Source organism: Danaus plexippus, chromosome 2, assembly GCF_018135715.1.
Source record: "Danaus plexippus chromosome 2, MEX_DaPlex, whole genome shotgun sequence".
In the NCBI taxonomy this organism is placed as follows: domain Eukaryota; kingdom Metazoa; phylum Arthropoda; class Insecta; order Lepidoptera; family Nymphalidae; genus Danaus; species Danaus plexippus.
In genome coordinates, this window is record NC_083537.1 from 922,711 (window position 1) to 943,248 (window position 20,538).

Consider the following 20,538-nt stretch of genomic DNA (forward strand, 5'->3'; position numbering starts at 1 on the left):
GGATACACACTTGAAGGATGCTCTTGTTCTTGGAGTGCTCTCCTTTTGATTTTGTTCCAAGAAGTTTAAGAAAAGAAGCAGGAGTTTAATTCAAATGAAATGAAGAACTATTTCTTGAAAATGACTGAAAACTTGAAATATAATTTATAGAGACGCTATGCGGAGTGTTGTTACATTATTAGAACCTAACTGAAACCAATTCAAAGATCCTCCGTTACTACTACCTCAAGTAAGCGCTGCAAGAAGCATGTAGGGAACAATTAAGGTACGAGTGAATCTACTAACTATAGTTACAGTTTGAGTGATATACGCCGTTCAAAACTGACCATGAGTTATGGAATCCCTAACGGACAAATAAATAAATAAATATACAATCTATTTAATTTATAAAATATTCGGCCATTATCTTTTAGTTGCTTTAAGATCTTTCGACCTCGTGGCTAAACGGTTAGTAAGTTGTACGTAATGAGGTATGGTTCCAAATACTGACTTTATAGAATAGAAGTGATTGTCTTACAATAATAAATAGTAATATCTATTTCAAACATTTATTGTTTTATATAACAGCTGTTGTAATTCCGATTTCAGTTACCAATAAGCAATTCACTCCCTTCACCATTCTAAAATAACCTTTATCTCCCCAATTCGGACCCCAAGAATTCTTGACGATCCAGTAGTCAACGCTGTTTTCTGAAAACACGTAACACTATTAATTATCAAAAACTATTATTGTATGCTAAATAAAAAATTAAGTTGTTTTTAACTTAAAAGATACATTTGACATAAATAGTATTTACCCCTTTACCTATCCTACCAAAAGAACTGCGGGATTGACCAGATAGGTGTCAGGACACTCTTCTATAATAAATCACCTTTATACGACATAATTGGTGATCCACCCATACCTAAAGTTTGAAACATATTGTGTGTTCAGTTAAGATAAATAGTCATTTTATGTTAATGTATAGTTTGTATTACCTATACTCAATGGTCCGATATTTTAAAGATGTTCCTTAATTTGATCTTTCGATAGTTGTGTAATGTGTTTATAGTCCTTTAATCTGATTACAACTTTACTGCTATCATAGCCGCATTTTCCTTCTTTAGAAAAGTGAGGTTAAGAATTCAAAGACATTACACCTTTTTTATGGAAATAACTGAAATGAGATTTTGAGCACTAAAAATATTTTAAAGTCAAAAATTTACACACTTTGTATTTAATTACCTTATCGCCAACCACTGCATCCCTCCTGAACATCCCTCATCCCAGATATCATAGTCTACTGGTTGTTGCTCAGTCACTTTTGACCTAACTCTCTAGAATGAACATTATATTGTAATGTAACCGATAACAAAATTGTACAAACGACGAACAGAGTTTTTGTGTACTCCAACTTTCATAAACAGCTCAGCAGTATATAAACCCGACACTGCCTATTAAGAATTATCAGTTATAAATTTGAGTAATCTAGCGTAACAAAAAATATTGTGAATGTTATGAATGTCCAGTTTTATATTCAATAACCAATATGTGCCTGTTTGTTTGTCCAACATACACTCCTGGAATAGATAAAAGTCGTCCTTCAAAAGTTCCTGTTGCTATTCGATAATAAATTAAGGCCTTCCAATTATTGGATATAAACAAAATATCTTTCATGACACTACTATAAAGAAAGAGTTTTAAGATAATACGTCACACATGTTATAAGATACATTGATATGAAATGTTTATATAAAAAGTATGAAGATAAAGAGAAAGTCTAGAAACAATGCATATTCTAACAGACATTTAGTTTTACATTATTATTATTATTATTTTTGCGCCATGGATTCAAATGCTTATTTTCATTCTTTACATAACACCTTATCTTTCTGATATGAAATATGACTTTTTTAGCAAATCATACGATTCAACCATTGAATTTGAAGTAAAGGAAAATCGGTATTTGTGATATATTATAACGAGGGTTTTGTATATCGATTATTTTTCGATACTCTCAAAAATCTATTAAAAACTGGGACTGAATTTTATACTTGGTCTATAAGGTAGGGAAAAGAAACAATGAAAAGATTAATTTTGATATGTTGATCTATTTTAGACTTCGAATTGACCTGATGTAAGAGGAACACGAATGATAACAAGCAATAATTAATTGTAAACATTCAATACTTTTTCTTGATTTATATAACAGCTGTTATAATTCCGTCTTTAGCTAGCAATAAACAATTCACTCCCCTCTGTATTCTAAAATAACCTTTTTCCCCCCAATTCTGACCCCAGGAATTCTTGACAATCCAGTATTCAACGCCGTTTTCTGAAAACACGTAAGAGTATTAATTTTCAAAAAATATTTTTGTATGCAAAATAGGAAATTATCTCGATTCAATTCAAAACAAGCATTTCACATAAATAATTCACATTACTCTACATTATCTTAAACGAATGCATAACCTATTTCCTTTTAAAACTAAAATTATTCTTGTGCAATGTCTTCTTCTCTCCTTACTTGATTACGGCGATGGCTGCTATTTAGATGCCACTGATGAGCTGCTAGATAAAATACATATTTTGGAACTGACTCCCACTTTTAGTTTACAAATAGTGTCCAAGTTGCAGTTAAACATCGTCTTATGAGACTTCATCTCATAATTTTACCTTCTGATATTTAATGTTTATTTATTTATATTATTTTCTAATTAAGAAAAATGTATATAATCATGCATATATTTTATGTCTATATTTATGTATAAATATATATATCTTTTCTTTCCTTCTACTTTTTTATATTTTACCTTCTCCACGTTTCTTTAATTATTTCTACTTTTGGTACATAAATAAATAAAAAAATAATATTTTGCAATACTCTACCTTTTCCGTATCCTACCAAAAGAACTGCGTGATTGGTGCTGTAGACTTCTTGACACTCCTTAATAACAATTCCACCTTTATACTGATGAATTTGTGATGAATCTATATCTAATGTTTAAAATATGTTTAATATTCAGTAAAGATAATTAATCATTGTATATTGATGTATAGTTTGTGCTACCTATACTCAACGGTCCGATATTATAAAGATATTCCTTAATTTCATCTTCCGACAGTTCTATAATGTATTGATAGTCCTTTAATCTGATTACAACTTTACTGCTATTATACCTGCATTGTCCTTCTTTAGCAACGTAAGGATAAGACTCCAAGGACATTGCACCATTATCGAGGAAATAACTGAAATGAGATTTTGAGTACTAAAAATACTTCAAAGTCAGAAATTTATACAGTTTGTATTAAATTACCTCATCGCCAACAACGCATTCCCTCCTGAACATCCAGAATTCCACTCATCACAATCCACTAGTTGTTGCTCAGACACGTCTATGAGCTTACCAGTCTTTATAGCATTTATACTTTCAACATTACCTTGAATATGAAATAGGTTTCAAAACTAAATTTAACAGTATTGAAAAATGTACAAATTACTGCCTTTAATAAATGTTACAATACCTACCAGCCACACTAAATGCCCAGCATGAAACACAATGTCCTTGAAACTTTACGCTGCTGACAACTCCTTTCTTTCGCCAATCAAATTGATCCGGTGCAGTAACATTAAATGATTTTGGCAAATCAGTTTTTTTATGATCCTCATTCGATGGACTCTCTTCTCGTTTCAGACCGGTATAAAATTTCACGAATTCGTCTTTGCTCAGATCCGAAAACTTATTGATACCTATTATATAGTGTAAGAACATAAATGACAATTCTTAATTGACATCGTCTCTTCATATACAGAAGTCTACTCACCGTAAACAGCATTCGAACTCCTCTCGTTCATAGCGTTAATATCCTTTAAATTGTTCACAAATATTTTAAACCTTTCTTCCTTCTCGCTCTCATCATACTCTTTATTGTAATCTTTTATAAACTGTTCGAAAAGTGTTGGAGCCTCCTCTAGAGAGTACAGATGCTTTTGACCTAACTCCCTAGAATATACATTATATTGTAATGCAACTGATAACAAAATTGTACAAATAATGAACATTTTCATTTTAAGTTGCTATACTTCTAATGACCAGCTTGCCGCTATTTATACTCCACTTCTACAGAAATTTATTAACAATAATTTTTCTTTGGTATGTGGAGACATAAAATGAAATATTGCCAATGTTACGAATGTGTATCTTCTTTTTAATTAGTTATATGCTTTGAATATATATAGCGACGCAATTGTTATTATTTGAATAACTAATAATTGAGGGTAGTTGAAATTATTAGGCGTCACCCGCATAACCATCTGCGTAGCCACCCGTGTAAGTGTAGTCACAACAATGTTGGTAAAAGTAGAGGCGAAAATACTACTGCTGATACTACTAATGATAGTCTCGATCGAGCCTTTCAAGGGTACGGACCTCGAAGTAAGGGGTTCGTCAAATCGGCTATGGGATTACCTTCAATATCTCAGTGCATGATGACAGTCAAGAAAAGTCATTGGTGACGTCACTCTTTTAAAAAACGACAAAGTATTCCTACTGAGACATATATGATACTCCTGGAATGAAGCGACTAAAATGATTAAAATCCGACCTTTCACTGATCGACACTGCATAAAATGAGTACCTGGACCTTGGACAACGTATGAAGGAAAAACATCTTTAAGTTGAACAAATTTATAACTTGTGCAATAATTTGGTATCTTGAAAGAGCGACAGAAAAATTTACTTTTTATATTTTTATATCCAAAAAGGAAATGTTATTTTGTTTAACCATTTACAATTTTATAATTATTCTGTAGGTTTAGACTTTAATATAAATTCCTTAAATAATATCTTATCTTGATGACATTTTATTTAGTTTTGAAGTTATAAAAACATTGGTATTATCGTTAAAGACTACATTTGAAGCCTGGTCAGTTTGTAAGTGAACATTAGAATATTGTTCATTGAAATGTTTTTGTTTATTTATTATTTCTTTATAGGTGAACAAAACTGAACAAATCTATTCATATTATTAAAAACTTTCGATTTATAAGAAAATATTTATGTGTCTGGCTAGTTTTCCCACAAAATATTTTTTTTTTGTAGTACAAGCTGTAGTTCAATATATTACTCTATTTCGTCAATTAAACAATAACACTATGGACCTCCTTTTATTTGGAGGAAAGTACAACATATAAAGTATACGGGTAAGGCAGCCTTAAACACATGTTCTGAATATCTGAGCTCATAGAACCCAACTCGATGACCCAAAGACTCGAAAACCTAAAATCATTTTTCATGAGAGTCAGTGATTACTTAGTTAACAACCTCAAAACCTTACGTGACTGCAAAGAATCGCTTGCCTTAACATGAGAAAACTCTTTTCCAGGGAACAAAAATCCTCGGCGTACCTCAAAGGATTACGCTAGAATAATACTATTTATTAAATTGTCACAATAGCTTTAATCCTACTTTCCTCAACTTAATGAATACTCTAGAATCTCATTCGGAGACCAGTACATGTATAAACTATAAAATTAATTAAATTAATGTTTTATATTCAGGAAAAATAAATTGTGAACTAGAGAAACCCATTTATTTTATTTTTATTCTTTGAATTTTTCTACAATGTTAAGACAGAACTGTTTTGTCTACTAAAAAAGGCAATACTTATGAAAGAACAGGTTTTAATCAGAATAATGAACCAAATGAGGTTTCGGAAAATCTTACAACATCTACTGCATACGTAGAAAAGTGGATTCGAGTACTTTAGGAGGGATAATTTTACAAGAGTCATTTTCTATAAAGTTATCTCACTCTGAGATGTAGGGAAAAAGAATAAAGAAAAAAACAATTTTATACGTTTATCTACTTTAAATATTGATTGTTTTATATAACAGCTGTTGTAATTCCGCATTCAGTTATCAATAAGCAATTAACTCCCCTCTTCATTCTAAAATAACCTTTTTCCCCCCCATTCTGACCCCAGGAATTCTTGACGATCCAGTATTCAACGCTGTTTTCTGAAAACATGTAACAACATAAATATCAACAAATATTTATGTATGCAAGAGAAGAAATTAAACTGTTTAAATTAAATATAGTCATTAAACATGAATAATATTTTACAACTTTATATTATACTTTACCTTTTCCGTATTCTACCAAAAGAACAGCGTGATCGACTAGATCGCTTCTACGACACTCTTCAATAAGAATTCCACCTTCATACCATGTAAGTTGCGTTGAAGTTATATCTGGAGTTTGAAATATATTTTATTGTTTAATAAAATAAGTTATCATTTTATGTTAATGTATAGTTTGTATTATACCTTATACCTATACTCAATAGTCCTATATTGTAAAGATGTTCCTTAATTTGATCTTCTGACAGTTGTGTGATGTGTTTGTAGTCCTTTAATCTGATTACAACTTTATTGCTATCATAGCGGCAATTTTCGTTTTGAGCCACGTAAGGATAAGATTTCAAAGACACTGCACCATTTGTACGGAAATATCTGGAACGTCATTTTGTTTAATAATAATGGCACTAACATCAAACTGAAACATTATTTACATTAAACTACCTCATGGCATTCCATGTCAAGCCTCCTGAACATCCCGAATCCTGGCTATCACAATCCACTAGTTGTTGCTCAGACACGTGTACGAGCTTACCAGTCTTTATAGCATGTATACTTTCGACATTACCTTGAATATGAAATAAAAATATTTCTCAAACTAAATTGATATTTCATTAAAAGTATTTAAAAGTGGCCTTTAAAAGTCGTGGTGGCCTGGAGGTTAAAGGACCGCCTCTCATGCGTGAGGGCGCGGGTTCGAAACCTGGCAAGTACCAATGTGATTTTTCATAGTCATATGTACTTTATAACAGTATTTAGACGCCACTGACGGACGGTGAAGGAAAACATCGTGAGGAAACCTGGGCTTATAATTTCAAATTATAAGTTTGAAATCGCCAACCCGTCTTGAGCAAGCGTGGCGATTAATGCTCAAACCTTCTCACTGCGAGAAGAGGCTTATGCTCAGCAGTGGGCTTCCGATAGGCTGATGATGATGATGATGATGATTTAAAAGTGCACAAATTTAATGAATATTACAATACTTACCAGATGCACTAAATGCCCAGCATGAACCACAATGTCCTTGAACCTTTACGCTGCTAACAACGGGCAGACGAGATGTGCCAGTGGCAGATCACATCTGGTCTGCCCGTGATCACGGTTGCTGCAAAGTAACCGAAACGTCGGGATTATGTAGTTTTTAAATAATAAAATCCGCGTAGTATAACCAAATAATACTAGTTTCATTTAAATGAATAAAACTCGCGAAAATCTTAGATCTCATTATTGATACCTATTATATAGTGTAAGAACATAAATGACAATTGTTAACAGAAATCGTTTCTTCATATACAGAAATCAAATCACCGTAAACAGCATTCGAACTCCTCTCGTTCATAGCGTTAATATCCTTTAAATTGTTCACAAATATTTTAAACCTTTCTTCCTTCTCGGTCACATCATACTCTTTCTTGTAATCTTTTATAATCTGTTCATAAAGTGTTGGAGCCTCCTCCAGAGAGTACAGACGCCTTTGACCTAACTCTCTAGAATATACATTATATTGTAATGTAATAAATAACAAAATTGTATAAATAATGAACATTTTGATTTTTAGTTGTCATGCGTCTAATGACCAGTGTGCCGCTATTTACACCCTACTTCTACAACACTTTAGTAACAACAATTTTTTTTCGGTATGTAAAGTCATAAAATAAAATATTGTCAAAATTATGTATCTGTATCATTTTTGTAATTAGTAATATGTTTTGATTATACGTGTATATGATGCTTCCTAAATGAATTGACTATAATTATTAAAATCCGACCTTTTATTGATAGACACTGAATAAAATGAGTAATTGTCTTGGACAAGTATGGAGCAAACGTATCTTTGAGTGGCAAAAAATTTATTACTGGTTTTATATTTTGGTTTCTTGGAGAAGTCGAAATAAAAATTTACTTTTTGTGTTTGTATCTCCTAAAAAGAAATGTTATTTTATTCCATTATGTTGCAGATGTACATGGGAGACGGTGGTTGCCTTCCGTCTAGTAGGCCCTTTGCTCGCTTGCCACCTTTGATATATACACATACAATGTTACGCTCAAAGACCGAAAATTTTAAAAACGTTTTAGTTCGAGTTCCTGAATTTGATAGAGGACGTGCAGCACCTAGGAATGTTATGTGTTTTGGTTTGAGTATTAACCAATCAGTTCTCTACCATTTAGGAAAAACGAAAGTACATTCGATGGACGTAATAAGTTTACACTTTCTGAAACTAACTGTATCAACATTTATGATGTGCCCTCTACTTCGTTGTTAACCCTGCTATTTCTAATATAAGTACATAGTTATGTATTGGTAAACAATAAACATGTTTATTATTTGAAAGAATTTTAATTATCATTTAAAAAAATCCTAGTTATTTTAACTGAATTGTAAGCAATTTACAAATGATGAATGTTTTGTGTCCAGCAAATAATTACTTTATACGTTGAATTTTTAAATACAAAGTAATCTAATTAAAAAATATCGATTCATGTATTCACAAACACGTTATGCATTCATTTTATAAAAAAAAAATATTTAAGGACATCTATAAAAACTTTTCCAGCCCAAGCCTAGTAGAATCCCTATTGGAAAGAAGTGCAAATCAAATAATATATATTTCATACTTTCATGGCTTTTTTCATAGTCAGAAACGTTGAGATTGAACCAATCATGTCAGCCACGACACGTTTTTCGCTATTTGGTCTAACTGTGATTTCGTGCCGCGGGCGTTGTCATTAAACAAAGCCATAAAACAAAAATTTTTCCTGTAGATTTTCTACTATGACCACAACGGATTGTGAGCTATTTTTCCGGTCACTCTGAGCGTTTTCACTGTTGAGCGCGACATATACATGTATAAAAAATTACAGTTTATTTGTTTGTGAAAACACTTCTACCGCGTACAAATCTACGATGAACCTATTCCTAATGAGTTAGTGATCTCGTAGTACTTATTGCCTTGGATGGCATGGTCTTTTGGGATGTTGGTTTCTCAAAGAACCGTATTTAATAGGTCTTGTTTGCAGGATTTATATCCTTCCTATTGTTTTTCATACTTTTCCGTCATTGCAGTCCAGTTCAATGCCGCTATAAGGATGGAGTAAGGATTGCCGTTTGATTTTATAGCCCCAGAGCATTCTCTCACAAAACCTATTGATCGCTTGTTGGTAGTTATTTCCGTTTGCGCTCTGGCTACCGAAATAATCCACATACGATTTCCAGAACTCTATCATGACGACTCGAGAATTGACCACCATCCAGGAGTACCTTACATCCCACAAGCAAATGCTTAGCAATTCCAACTGCCTTGCCCCAGATATAGTAAGTCTTTTCGTTACCTTTACGTCATCTTACTCTGATCTGAGATTACTCTGGAATTACTCTCATCTGAGAAAGTCATCTGAAAGTGATCTGGAACCCATTGAGATAAAATTTTAGTCATGCTAGCAACCAATCTTGAATTAAGGTGTGTCATTTTAGTACTAATAGGATACAAAAATCCACTTTGTCTAACTACTCGCTCTGCATCTCTAAATCCATTGCATGGATCTTATATTTAGCATTCTTGTCTTGCCAAACAATAACCTCAAGTTCTATGTATTAGCTGATTGGTAAAACTTCGCAAATAAACAGCGGCAGTAAAATAGCTGTTTACAAAACCATTTTAAAACCAGTTTGAACCTATGAAATAGAGCTTTGGGGGACGGAATGAAAAGCAGAATCGAAATCTTGAAAAGTCGAAATCAGACTGAAGCTGTGGGATCCAGGTTCATCATTCCTTAACGAATCCACAAAAAATGACACTGCAGCAATCTGGGCGTCAACTCTGAAGTAAGAAATTTCTACACGTAGCATAAACTACCAACAAAAATTAACAAATGATGTTAACTAGACTAGCAAGTTCTGGAAGTAGATATTACACAAGACTGAGAAGGAATAGTGTTCCAAATATTATAAAGCGTTTCCCAAAAGAAAAGAGAGAACTAACAATGGACGAGTCCTCGTGCTCCAGGAACTAAAATAGGAATAAAACGAAAAAATACAATTTTGGAATTCCTTAAAGTAACACTTCACAACACACAAATAAACATAACTAGAATCGTGTCTATTTGTATGAGTCCTTAATGTTTAGAGAATTATTATTCTAGAATTGTGGGTCCAAATTAATGTCTACGACACTCATTTTATTAAACATATTTTTTTCTGTTACTATTGAATATAAATTATTATAAATTTTCACATGGCAAGCTATACATTACTTAGATGGATACACACTTGAAGAATACTCTGCTGGTGATTATGGAACATTCCAAGAAGTTTAAGTAAAGAAGTAGTATTTTAATTCAAACGAATGCAAGAAGTATAACTTGAAAACGACTTAAATCTTGAACTATATTTTATAGAGACCCTATGCGGAGTGTTGTTACAATCTGCGACGGATAAAATAAATAAGTAAACAATGTTGGTCGCAAATGCGCAAGTGTCTACTGTCAATAAGAAAAAAAAAATATCTAGATTACTCTCATAAAACTATGACTGAATCTTATACTAAGTGAATAAGGCAGGGAAAAGGAATAAAGAAACGACCAATTTTATATGTTGATCTATTTTTCACACTCCAATTAGAAATTATGTTCGTGGATAAAGAAAGGCTCAAGCAATAATTTATTGTAAACATTCAACACTTTTTTCTTTTTCTATATAACAGCTGTTGTAATTCCGCATTCAGTTACCAATAAGCAATTCACTCCCATCTTCATTCTAAAATAACCATTTTCCCCCCAATTCTGACCCCAGGAATTCTTGACGATCCAGTATTTAACGCCGTTTTCTGAAAACAGGTAACAATACTAATAATATCAAGAAATAATTTTACATACAAGAGACAAAATTAATTTGTTTAAATTGAAGATATTTGTCTGACAAAAATAATATTTTACAACATTATATCATACTTTACCTTTTCCGTATCCTACCAAAAGAACAGCGTGATTGATTAGATAACTTCTATGACACTCTTCAATAAGAATTCCCCCATTATACGATGCAAGTGGTGATGACGTTATACCTGGAGTTTGAGATATATTTTATAATTAAACAAAACAAATTATTATTTTATATTAATCTATTGTTTGTATTACCTATACTCAACGGTCCGATATTGTAAAGATGTTCCTTAATTTGGTCTTCCGATAGTTTTTCTATGTGTTTATATTCCTTTAATCTTATTTCAACTTTACTGCTATCATAACGGCATTTTCCTTCTTTAGCAACGTAAGGATAAGACTTCAAAGACATTGCACCATTAGCGACGAAATATCTGAAAAGTGATTTTGTTCAATAATGATGGAACAAACATAAAAATGAAATATTATTTGTATAAAAATACCTCATGGCATTCCATGGGAGTCCTCCTGAACATCCCGAATCATTTTTATCACAGTCCAGTAGTTGTTGCTCAGACACGTCTATGAGCTTACCAGTCTTTATAGCATGTATACTTTCAACATTACCTTGAATATGAAATAGGTTTCAAAACTAAATTTAACAGTATTGAAAAATGTACAAATTACTGCCTTTAATAAATGTTACAATACCTACCAGCCACACTAAATGCCCAGCATGAACCACAATGTCCTTGAAACTTTACGCTGCTGACAACTCCTTTCTTTCGCCAATCAAATTGATCCGGTGCAGTAATATTAAATGATTTTGGCAAATCAGTACTTTTATGATGCTCATTCGATGGACAGCTGTCTTGTTTCAGACCAGTATAATATTTTATGAATTCTTCTTTGCTCAGATCCGAAAACTTATTGATACCTATTACAAAGTTTAAGGACATAAATGACAATTCTTAACAGAAATCGTCTCTTCATATACAGAAGTCTACTCACCGTAAACAGCATTCGAACTCCTCTCGTTCATAGCGTTAATATCCTTTAAATTGTTCACAAATATTTTAAACCTTTCTTCCTTCTCGCTCTCATCATACTCTTTATTGTAATCTTTTATAAACTGTTCGAAAAGTGTTGGAGCCTCCTCCAGAGAGTACAGACGCCTTTGACCTAACTCCCTAGAATATACATTATATTGTAATGTAACTGATAACAAAATTGCACAAATAATGAACATTTTGATTTCGGTTTGCCATACTTCGAATGACCAATGTGCCGCTATTTATACTCCACTCGTACAGCACTTTATTAACAATAATTTTTCTTCGGTATGTGGAGACATAAAATTTATATTGCCAATGTTACGAATGTGTATCATTTTTGTAACAAGTAATATACATATATGTGAATACATTTTGATGCTTGCTGAATAAAGCGGCTATAATTACTAAAATCTTACCTGACCTTACACTGATCGATACTGAATAAAACGAGTACTTGTACCATGGACAACGTATGGATGGAAAACATCTTTAAGTGGAACAAAATCCATGATGGATTTAAGGATAAGTTAGCTTCAAAGACGTCTTCTGGATGTGTAGCTCATAGAACCCAACGCGATGACCCAAAGAATCCCTAACGTAAAATCATTTGTTATGTGAGTCAGTGGTTACCTAGTTAACGGCTTGAAAATATTACGTGACTGTAAAGAATTCCCTGTCTAAACATGAGAAATTTCCTATCCAGGGAATAAAAGTCGTCTTCGTACCTCAAGGGATTATGCTAAAATAATACTATTTAGTAAAATATCACACACAATAGCTTTACTCCTACTTTCCTCAACTTAATGAAATGATACAGATTTACTGCTATAATTTTGTTTTTATAACAAAGGGCAAACGAGCAAATGGCGTACCTGATGGAGGTGGCGTTGCCCATGGATATCCGCAAAAGTTTTTGCCGGATGCGCTGCCACCCTTATTTAGCGATGAAGGAGAGGAAGGGGTGGGAAAAAGGAAAGCGTGGGAAAGGGAAAGGGCAACCGGCTCTAACACTCATCGGACGAAACGCAGCCGTATAAGACTACTTCACGCCGATCTTCTGTGAGAGGGTGGTACTTCCCCAGTCAAGCCAGTTCGAGTTGAGAGTCGAGTTTGAGTTCAGTTAGTAATTTGACAACAGCTAGGCTCTACCATCTACAATAAATGACTAATTGTTACAAAACGCAGAGTACAAGCAGAGACTGCATTAATTTGCATTGCTCCTGTGTTAGAATCTCAATTATTAAATATCTACTAACCAATTTTTTTGTAAAGTAACTTGTAAACATTATAATATATCTCTAAGGTTCGAAAATTTACTAAAATTTTTATATGAGAACTTCTCTGGGATCTTTTTCAGAGACCACTTTATGGATAAACTATAAAATTATTAAAATTAATGTTTTATATTCAAGAAAAATAAACTGGGAAATAAATTGTGTACTAAAAAAATTTATAGTATTGAAACTTTGCATTTTTGTACAATGTTAAAACAGAAGTGTTTTGTCTACTAAAATAGGCAATACACTTATAAAAGAACAGGTTTCAATAGAAAACATTACATTTTGGGAAATAGTCCTTATACAGTAATTTGACTCATTATAAAATCATAACTTACACCATCTACTACATACGTACAACAGTAGATTCAATTATTTGAAAAGGTATATTTTACAAGAGCCATTTCTATAAAAAAGTGAACACACTCTGAGATGTTAAACCTTGAACTAGAAGCGCGGTTATATGTATGAGTACTTAATGTCTGGAGAATTATTTTTCTACAATTGGGGGTGAAAATTAATGTCTACGAAACACATCTATTCATAATATATTGGCCTGTAATTATTGAATAAAATAAACAAACATAAATTAATTGTTATTGTATATCATTTGGCAAGCTAAATGTTATTTCTACGGATACACACTTGAGGAATACTCTTGTTGTTGGAGTACTCGTCTTTTGATTTTGTTCCAAGAAGTTTAAGTAAGGAAGCAGTAGTTTAATTCAAATGAAATGAAAAACTATGGCTTGAAAATGACTTAAAAGGCGGAGTGTTGTCATATCATGAGAGCCTAAATTGAAACCAATTCAAAAATCTTCGTTTACTACTACCTCAAGTAATCGCTGCAAGAAGGATGTAGGGAACAATTAAGGTACGACTGAATCTACTAACTTTAGTTGCAGTTTGAGTGATAGACGCCGTCAAAAACCGTTCTTGAATTACGGAATCCGCGGCGGACAAAACAAATAAGTAAATAATTGTATATTTTATTTACAAAATATTTGTTGATTATCAAAAGATTTCGTTGCTTTAAGATCTTTCGACCTCGTGGCTAAACGGTTAGTAAGTTGTACGTAATGAGGTATGGTTCCAAATACTGACTTTATAGAATAGAAGTGATTGTCTTACAATAATAAATAGTAATATCTATTTCAAACATTTATTGTTTTATATAACAGCTGTTGTAATTCCGCATTCAGTTACCAATAAGCAATTCACTCCCCTCTTCATTCTAAAATAACCATCTTCCCCCCAATCCGGACTCCAAGAATTCTTGACGATCCAGTAGTCAACGCCGTTTTCTGAAAACACGTAACAATATTAATTATCAACTAATAATTTTGTATGGAAGAGACGAAACTAACTTGTTTAAATTCAATACATTCCTTTGACAAGAATAATATTTTACAACATTTATATTATACTTTACCTGTTCCGTATCCTACCAAAAGAACAGCATGATCGACTATATAACTGACATGACACCCTTCAATCAGAATTCCCCCTATATACCATGCAAGTCCTGATGACGTTATAGCTGAAGTTTGAAATATATTTTATAATTAAACAAAACAAATTATTATTTTATATTAATCTATTGTTTGTATTACCTATACTCAACGGTCCGATATTGTAAAGATGTTCCTTAATTTGGTCTTCCGATAGTTTTTCTATGTGTTTATATTCCTTTAATCTTATTTCAACTTTACTGCTATCATAACGGCATTTTCCTTCTTTAGCAACGTAAGGATAAGACTTCAAAGACATTGCACCATTAGCGACGAAATATCTGAAAAGTGATTTTGTTCAATAATGATGGAACAAACATAAAAATGAAATATTATTTGTATAAAAATACCTCATGGCAATCCATTCGAGTCCTCCTGAACATCCCGAATCATATTTATCACAGTCCAGTAGTTGTTGCTCAGACACGTCTATGAGCTTACCAGTCTTTATAGCATGTATACTTTCGACATTAGCTTGAATATGAAATAAAAATATTTCTCAAACTAAATTGTTATTTCATTAAAAGTATTTAAAAGTGCACAAATATTAATGAATATTACAATACTTACCAGCTGCACTAAATGCCCAGCATGAACCACAATCTCCTTGAATCTTTACGCTGCTAACAACTCCTTTCTTTCGCCAATCAAATTGATCCGGTGCAGTAACATTAAATGATTCTGGCAAATCAGTTTTTTTATGATCCTCATTCGATGGACTCTCTTCTCGTTTCAGACCGGTATAAAATTTCATGAATTCTTCTTTGCTCAGATCCGAAAACTTATTGATACCTATTACAAAGTTTAAGGACATAAATGACAATTCTTAACAGAAATCGTCTCTTCATATACAGAAGTCTACTCACCGTAAACAGCATTCGAACTCCTCTCGTTCATAGCGTTAATATCCTTTAAATTGTTCACAAATATTTTAAACCTTTCTTCCTTCTCGCTCTCATCATACTCTTTATTGTAATCTTTTATAAACTGTTCGAAAAGTGTTGGAGTCTCCTCCAGAGAGTACAGACGCCTTTGACCTAACTCCCTAGAATATACATTATATTGTAATGCAACTGATAACAAAATTGCACAAATAATGAACATTTTAATTTCGGTTTCCCATACTTCTAATGACCAATGTGCCGCTATTTATACTCCACTCGTACAGCACTTTATTAACAATAATTTTTCTTCGGTATGTGGAGACATAAAATTTATATTGCCAATGTTACGAATGTGTATCATTTTTGTAATAAGTAATATACATATATGTGAATACATTTTGATGCTTGCAGAAAAGCGGCTATAATTACTAAAATCTTACCTGACCTTACACTGATCGATACTGAATAAAACGAGTACATGTACCATGGACAACGTATGGATGGAAAACATCTTTAAGTGGAACAAAATCCATCATGATTCTTAATTAATGTTTAATGGAGAAGTCCCAAATAATTTACTTTTTATATTTTTAAATCCAAAAAAAGAATTTTTAGTCTGTTTAAACATATACAAGTTTATAATTATTCTGTAGGTACAGAACTTAATATTCATTCTTTGCTAATATCTTATCTTGATGAAATTTTAATTAATTTTGAAGTTATAAAAACCTTAGTAATATTGTTAGAGACTACATTTAAGGCCAAATCAGTTTGTGAGTTAACATTATAAATTGTTTATTTAGATATTTTGATTTATTTATTATCTACGGAAGTACCACAGGGAAAGTATAAGGATAAGTCAGCTTCAAAGACGTCTTCTGGATGTGTAGCTCATAGAACCCAACGCGATGACCCAAAGAATCCCTAACGTAAAATCATTTGTTATGTGAGTCAGTGGTTACCTAGTTAACGGCTTCAAAATATTACGTGACTGTAAAGAATTCCCTGTCTAAACATGAGAAAATTCCTATCCAGGGAATAAAAGTCGTCTTCGTACCTCAAGGGATTATGCTAAAATAATACTATTTAGTAAAATATCACACACAATAGCTTTACTCCTTTTTTTTTTTTTTTTTTGATGACGCAGGGAAACTCTTTTTACGAGCCGTCTCACCGGCCTTGGTGGGGCCGGAGAGGATGTGTGAGACTCGACCTGGGCAGGTCCCTACTCACTAAAACCACAGCGAAAGCCATCGGCCGCTATGTTGGTGCACCCCGGATCTGTCAGCGACAGGGCACACCAGCGACTGGCCGATCCTGGCAAAGACCGGACTTACTCCCTCGGAGAAAGGAGGCGATCCCGGCAATTAGGATCGCCCCGACGACGCCGGGCTTTCACAGGAGCCGGGTTACCAGCCCGACCCCAGCCCGTAGTGGAGGGGCGCTATTGGAGGCGTTGCGAATATCGCCTCCGGCGCGCACCCCCCCGTCGTCTGCGGAGGGAGGGTGCATCAGCCGCAACCTCCCGTTCCCGCTCAGATGCCTCCTTCGTGGACATGACCGTCTCACAGAAGGAGGACACCGCCATCCAGGACCTGTCACTCTCGAGCATCTTCTCCGCGACACTCGAAAGCGACAAGCCCACTCCGCCGAGTGCCGCCACAAGGTCTTGGCGCTGCGCAGCCCATCTCGGGCACACCTCGAGGGTGTGCTGGGCTGTGTCCACCGCAGCGCCGCACTCATGGCAGCCTCCTTCCGGCTCTCTCCTGGCCACCCGACACAAGTAGTCACCGAAGCAGCCGTGCCCGGTGAAAACCTGCGTCAGACGGAAAGTGAGGGGCTTGCGTTTCCGCCTCATCCAACGCTCTAGGACCGGACGGAGCGCAGCCGTTGTACGTTTACCGTACGGCTGGCCCGCCAGGTCCTCCCCCCACTCCCGCATAAGGCGCGACTCCCCCTGCCGGTGAACCGCTCGGATCTCCTCTGTCGAAGGGTTCTCTCCGAGAGCCCTCCTACCCGAGACGTAGGAGAACACCTCGGCGAGAACCGACGCCACAAGATCCCAAGGCGGATCACCGGCAAGAGCCGTCGCTGCGGCCCAGGAGACCGTACGGTACCCCCTAACCACCCTCACCGCGGGCGCCCTTTGCGCCGAGCGCAGAAGGGCCTTGACCCCGCGGCTCATCGGGCGATCAGCCCAAACGGGAGCACCGTACGTGGCTATACTCCGACAGACCCCAGAGTATAGCCGCCTGCAAGCTGCGCTGGGACCTCCGAGGTTCGGGAGGAATTTCCCCAGCGCACCTGCCGTCCTCCTGACCTTCGGCCCCAACTCTCTGAAATGGGGCACGAAGGTCCACCCTCCGTCAAGGATGAGCCCCAGATATTTCATGGTAGGGCTCACCCTGACCCTCCCTCCTCCTATGAGGAGGGTGGCACCCGGCGGGGGTCCTTTCCGCCCAGTCCCGCGAAAGAGGAGGGCTTCGGTTTTGTCGATTCTGACCCGAAGCCCCAACCTCTCTATGCGGCTGACCACGAGCTCAGTTCCGACCTCGGCCAGCCGCGCCGCCTCCTTGTAGCTCCGTCCCCGGGATAACACGAGGGTGTCATCAGCGTAGCATATGACACCCATCCCGGGGAGGAGGCGGCTCCGCAGGACCCAGTCATACCCGACGTTCCATAGGACAGGTCCCAATACCGAACCCTGTGGAACGCCGTTGTCGACTGTCCACCACTCTATGGACCCCCTCCGGTTCTCGACTGCCACCCTCCTCTGGGAGAGGTAGCTGCCTAACAGCCTCCTCAGATACAGGGGCACTCCGAAGTATACGAGTGCCGCCTGTATCACGCTGTGTGGGAGGCTGTTGAAGGCGTTGGCGATGTCCAGCGACACCGCCAACACTACCTCTCCTCTGCGTTCCGCCTCTTCCGTCACTGCCCTCAGGCGTTTGAGGGCATCAACGGTCGACCGGTGGGCTCGGAACCCGAACTGGGACTCTGAAAGTCCCGGTCCCGAGCCTTCCTCCAGGTGCCGAACGAGACGGGTGGCTATAATCTTCTCAAAAGCCTTCCCCGCCTCGTTCAGCACAACCACCGGTCGCACCGCAGAAGCCGAGTCCGGAGGCCGGCTGCCTTTCGGAAGTAGGCATAGCCGGCCTTCCTTCCAGGCCCTCGGGAACTGCTCGGACCTCAGACAGAGGTCGAACAGCTCCCTGAGGGCTCCTCCGAGGTGCACCAGGGAGAGAGCCAGAACCCTCCCGTGCACCCCGTCCGGACCCGGTGCGCTCTTCTTACTCTGGAGGCGAGCCAAAATCGCCTCCATTTCAGACTCCGTGACGGTGGGCGGAACGCGGTCGCCCTCTTCCAGCGTCTGCCGAGCCATTCTGGGGGGAGTGAATCCCGCCGGGGCGTCGGGGAAGAGTTCCCCGACGATCCCTCTCAGAACAGCCGGCTGGAGCACCTCCGTGATGGGGGCCGACTGGGCGCAGATTTTGTTCCGCGCCCGCTTGTACGGTCGGCCCCAGGGGTCTCGATCGAGCCCCTCCACCAGCTCCAGCCAGGCTGCCTCCTTGGCTCGGCAGATGGCCTGCTGCAGGATCAACTTTTTCGCCACGTAGACCCTGTACAGCCGGCCATCACGCTCCTCGTCCTGGGGTCGGCGTCGCCTGCTGCGGGTGTATGCCCTCCTGGCTCCGTTGCAGGCGACCCGGAGGTCGGAAATGTGGTCCGACCACCAGTATACCGCACCCCGTGGGGGTGGACGTCTAACGGGGGGCATCGCCGCTCTGCAGACGTTATGGAGTACGTCCCCAAAGCGACTAGCCCCCTCGTCCACCCCCAACTCCGCACTCCCCGGGAGACTCCAGCGGCCGACAACGGCCGCTTCCTCAGCCAGTTCCCGGTTGAGCCTTGATAGGGCCCAACGCGGAAACCGACTTCTCTCCCGGGGCGACGAGGAACTCGACGCTGGACTCCGGCGACCGGCAGGAGTGGCAGACACTTCGAACCGTATGTAGCGGTGGTCCGAAAGCGTCTCCACTCCTGCCTCAACCCCTCCACTCTGCGTGCGATGGTCGGAGTGGCGAACGAGACGTCCACCACTGAACCTCCCGACCGTCGCACGCACGTCTGAACTGTCCCCGTGTTCAGTAGGGACAGTCCGGCAGTTAGCGCCCATTCCTCTAGCTCCCTTCCTCTGGGTGTTGTGAGGGGGTTTCCCCACGCCGTGGACTTGGCGTTGAGGTCCCCCATCACAACCACCTGGAGAGGCGCTAACTGCCCTACCACCGGCCCGAGAGAGTCGAGAAATCTCTCAAAGGCCGGCAGGTCGCGGTTCGGAGAGAAATATACCCCGACTATGGCAATCTCCCCCCGAACCGCCGCCACATACCCGTGGCCCCTCGCCTTGACTGTGAGGGGGGGCACGGCGCCCGGCCGCGTGACGATCGCCACGGAGCCGCCCGTGTCTCCCGCCCAATGAGGTTGGGCAGGGACATAGTACGGCTCCGCTATGACCGCCACGTCAACGGCCCACTCCACCATGGACTGCAGGAAAAGGTCCTGAGCCCCGGCGGCGTGGTTCCCGTTGGCCTGCAGGAAACTGAGATGTCCGGCCATTATTCGGACATCTCAGCTCCCGACGCCTGCCTCGAAACCCCCGCCCTTTGTGGCTGGGCCGGAAGTTTCCCACGGGTGGACGGGGGGCGGCACGAATGACCCCCCATCACATGGTCCGCCGGCTTGCTCGCGTCCGCGCACACAGCGCAGCGCGGTGACGCGGAGCACTGGGCGGACTTGTGGCCCTCCTCGCCGCA

The 20,538-nt window shown here is 38.1% G+C and overlaps 3 protein-coding genes across 3 annotated transcripts; all 3 read right to left on the reverse strand.

Moving 5' to 3' along the window:
* Positions 1 to 2,071: 2,071 nt before the first annotated feature.
* On the reverse strand, positions 2,072 to 4,073 carry LOC116765352 (uncharacterized). Its single transcript, XM_061523106.1, has 6 exons — positions 3,806 to 4,073; positions 3,510 to 3,731; positions 3,298 to 3,421; positions 3,051 to 3,229; positions 2,870 to 2,977; positions 2,072 to 2,315 (listed from the first exon to the last, which is right to left on the reverse strand). Exons 1-6 carry the CDS (start codon positions 4,047 to 4,049, stop codon positions 2,182 to 2,184), a joined length of 1,011 nt encoding a protein of 336 aa, XP_061379090.1. The 5' UTR covers positions 4,050 to 4,073; the 3' UTR covers positions 2,072 to 2,181.
* A 6,628-nt stretch (positions 4,074 to 10,701) lies between these two features.
* On the reverse strand, positions 10,702 to 12,283 carry LOC133318764 (uncharacterized). Its single transcript, XM_061520967.1, has 6 exons — positions 12,009 to 12,283; positions 11,713 to 11,934; positions 11,501 to 11,624; positions 11,253 to 11,431; positions 11,072 to 11,179; positions 10,702 to 10,942 (listed from the first exon to the last, which is right to left on the reverse strand). The coding sequence occupies exons 1-6, from the start codon at positions 12,244 to 12,246 to the stop codon at positions 10,809 to 10,811; spliced, it is 1,005 nt and encodes a 334-aa protein (XP_061376951.1). The 5' UTR covers positions 12,247 to 12,283; the 3' UTR covers positions 10,702 to 10,808.
* Positions 12,284 to 14,328: 2,045 nt separating this feature from the next.
* Positions 14,329 to 15,957, reverse strand: LOC133318898 (uncharacterized). Its single transcript, XM_061521418.1, has 6 exons — positions 15,707 to 15,957; positions 15,411 to 15,632; positions 15,191 to 15,314; positions 14,943 to 15,121; positions 14,762 to 14,869; positions 14,329 to 14,633 (listed from the first exon to the last, which is right to left on the reverse strand). Exons 1-6 carry the CDS (start codon positions 15,942 to 15,944, stop codon positions 14,500 to 14,502), a joined length of 1,005 nt encoding a protein of 334 aa, XP_061377402.1. The 5' UTR covers positions 15,945 to 15,957; the 3' UTR covers positions 14,329 to 14,499.
* Between the last annotated feature and the right edge of the window lie 4,581 nt (positions 15,958 to 20,538).

Coding starts and splice junctions, on each gene's coding strand:
- LOC116765352 (XM_061523106.1), bottom strand. CDS start 4,049: ATGAAAATGTTCATTATTTGTACAATTTTGTTATCAGTTGCATTACAA. Junction 3,732..3,805: donor GAGTTCGAATGCTGTTTACG/GTGAGTAGACTT, acceptor ACTATATAATAG/GTATCAATAAGTTTTCGGAT. Junction 3,230..3,297: donor AATGCGTTGTTGGCGATGAG/GTAATTTAATAC, acceptor ATCTCATTTCAG/TTATTTCCTCGATAATGGTG.
- LOC133318764 (XM_061520967.1), bottom strand. CDS start 12,246: ATGTTCATTATTTGTGCAATTTTGTTATCAGTTACATTACAATATAAT. Junction 11,625..11,712: donor CTGGGCATTTAGTGTGGCTG/GTAGGTATTGTA, acceptor TTCATATTCAAG/GTAATGTTGAAAGTATACAT. Junction 11,180..11,252: donor TATCGGACCGTTGAGTATAG/GTAATACAAACA, acceptor CTCAAACTCCAG/GTATAACGTCATCACCACTT.
- LOC133318898 (XM_061521418.1), bottom strand. CDS start 15,944: ATGTTCATTATTTGTGCAATTTTGTTATCAGTTGCATTACAATATAAT. Junction 15,315..15,410: donor CTGGGCATTTAGTGCAGCTG/GTAAGTATTGTA, acceptor TTCATATTCAAG/CTAATGTCGAAAGTATACAT. Junction 14,870..14,942: donor TATCGGACCGTTGAGTATAG/GTAATACAAACA, acceptor TTCAAACTTCAG/CTATAACGTCATCAGGACTT.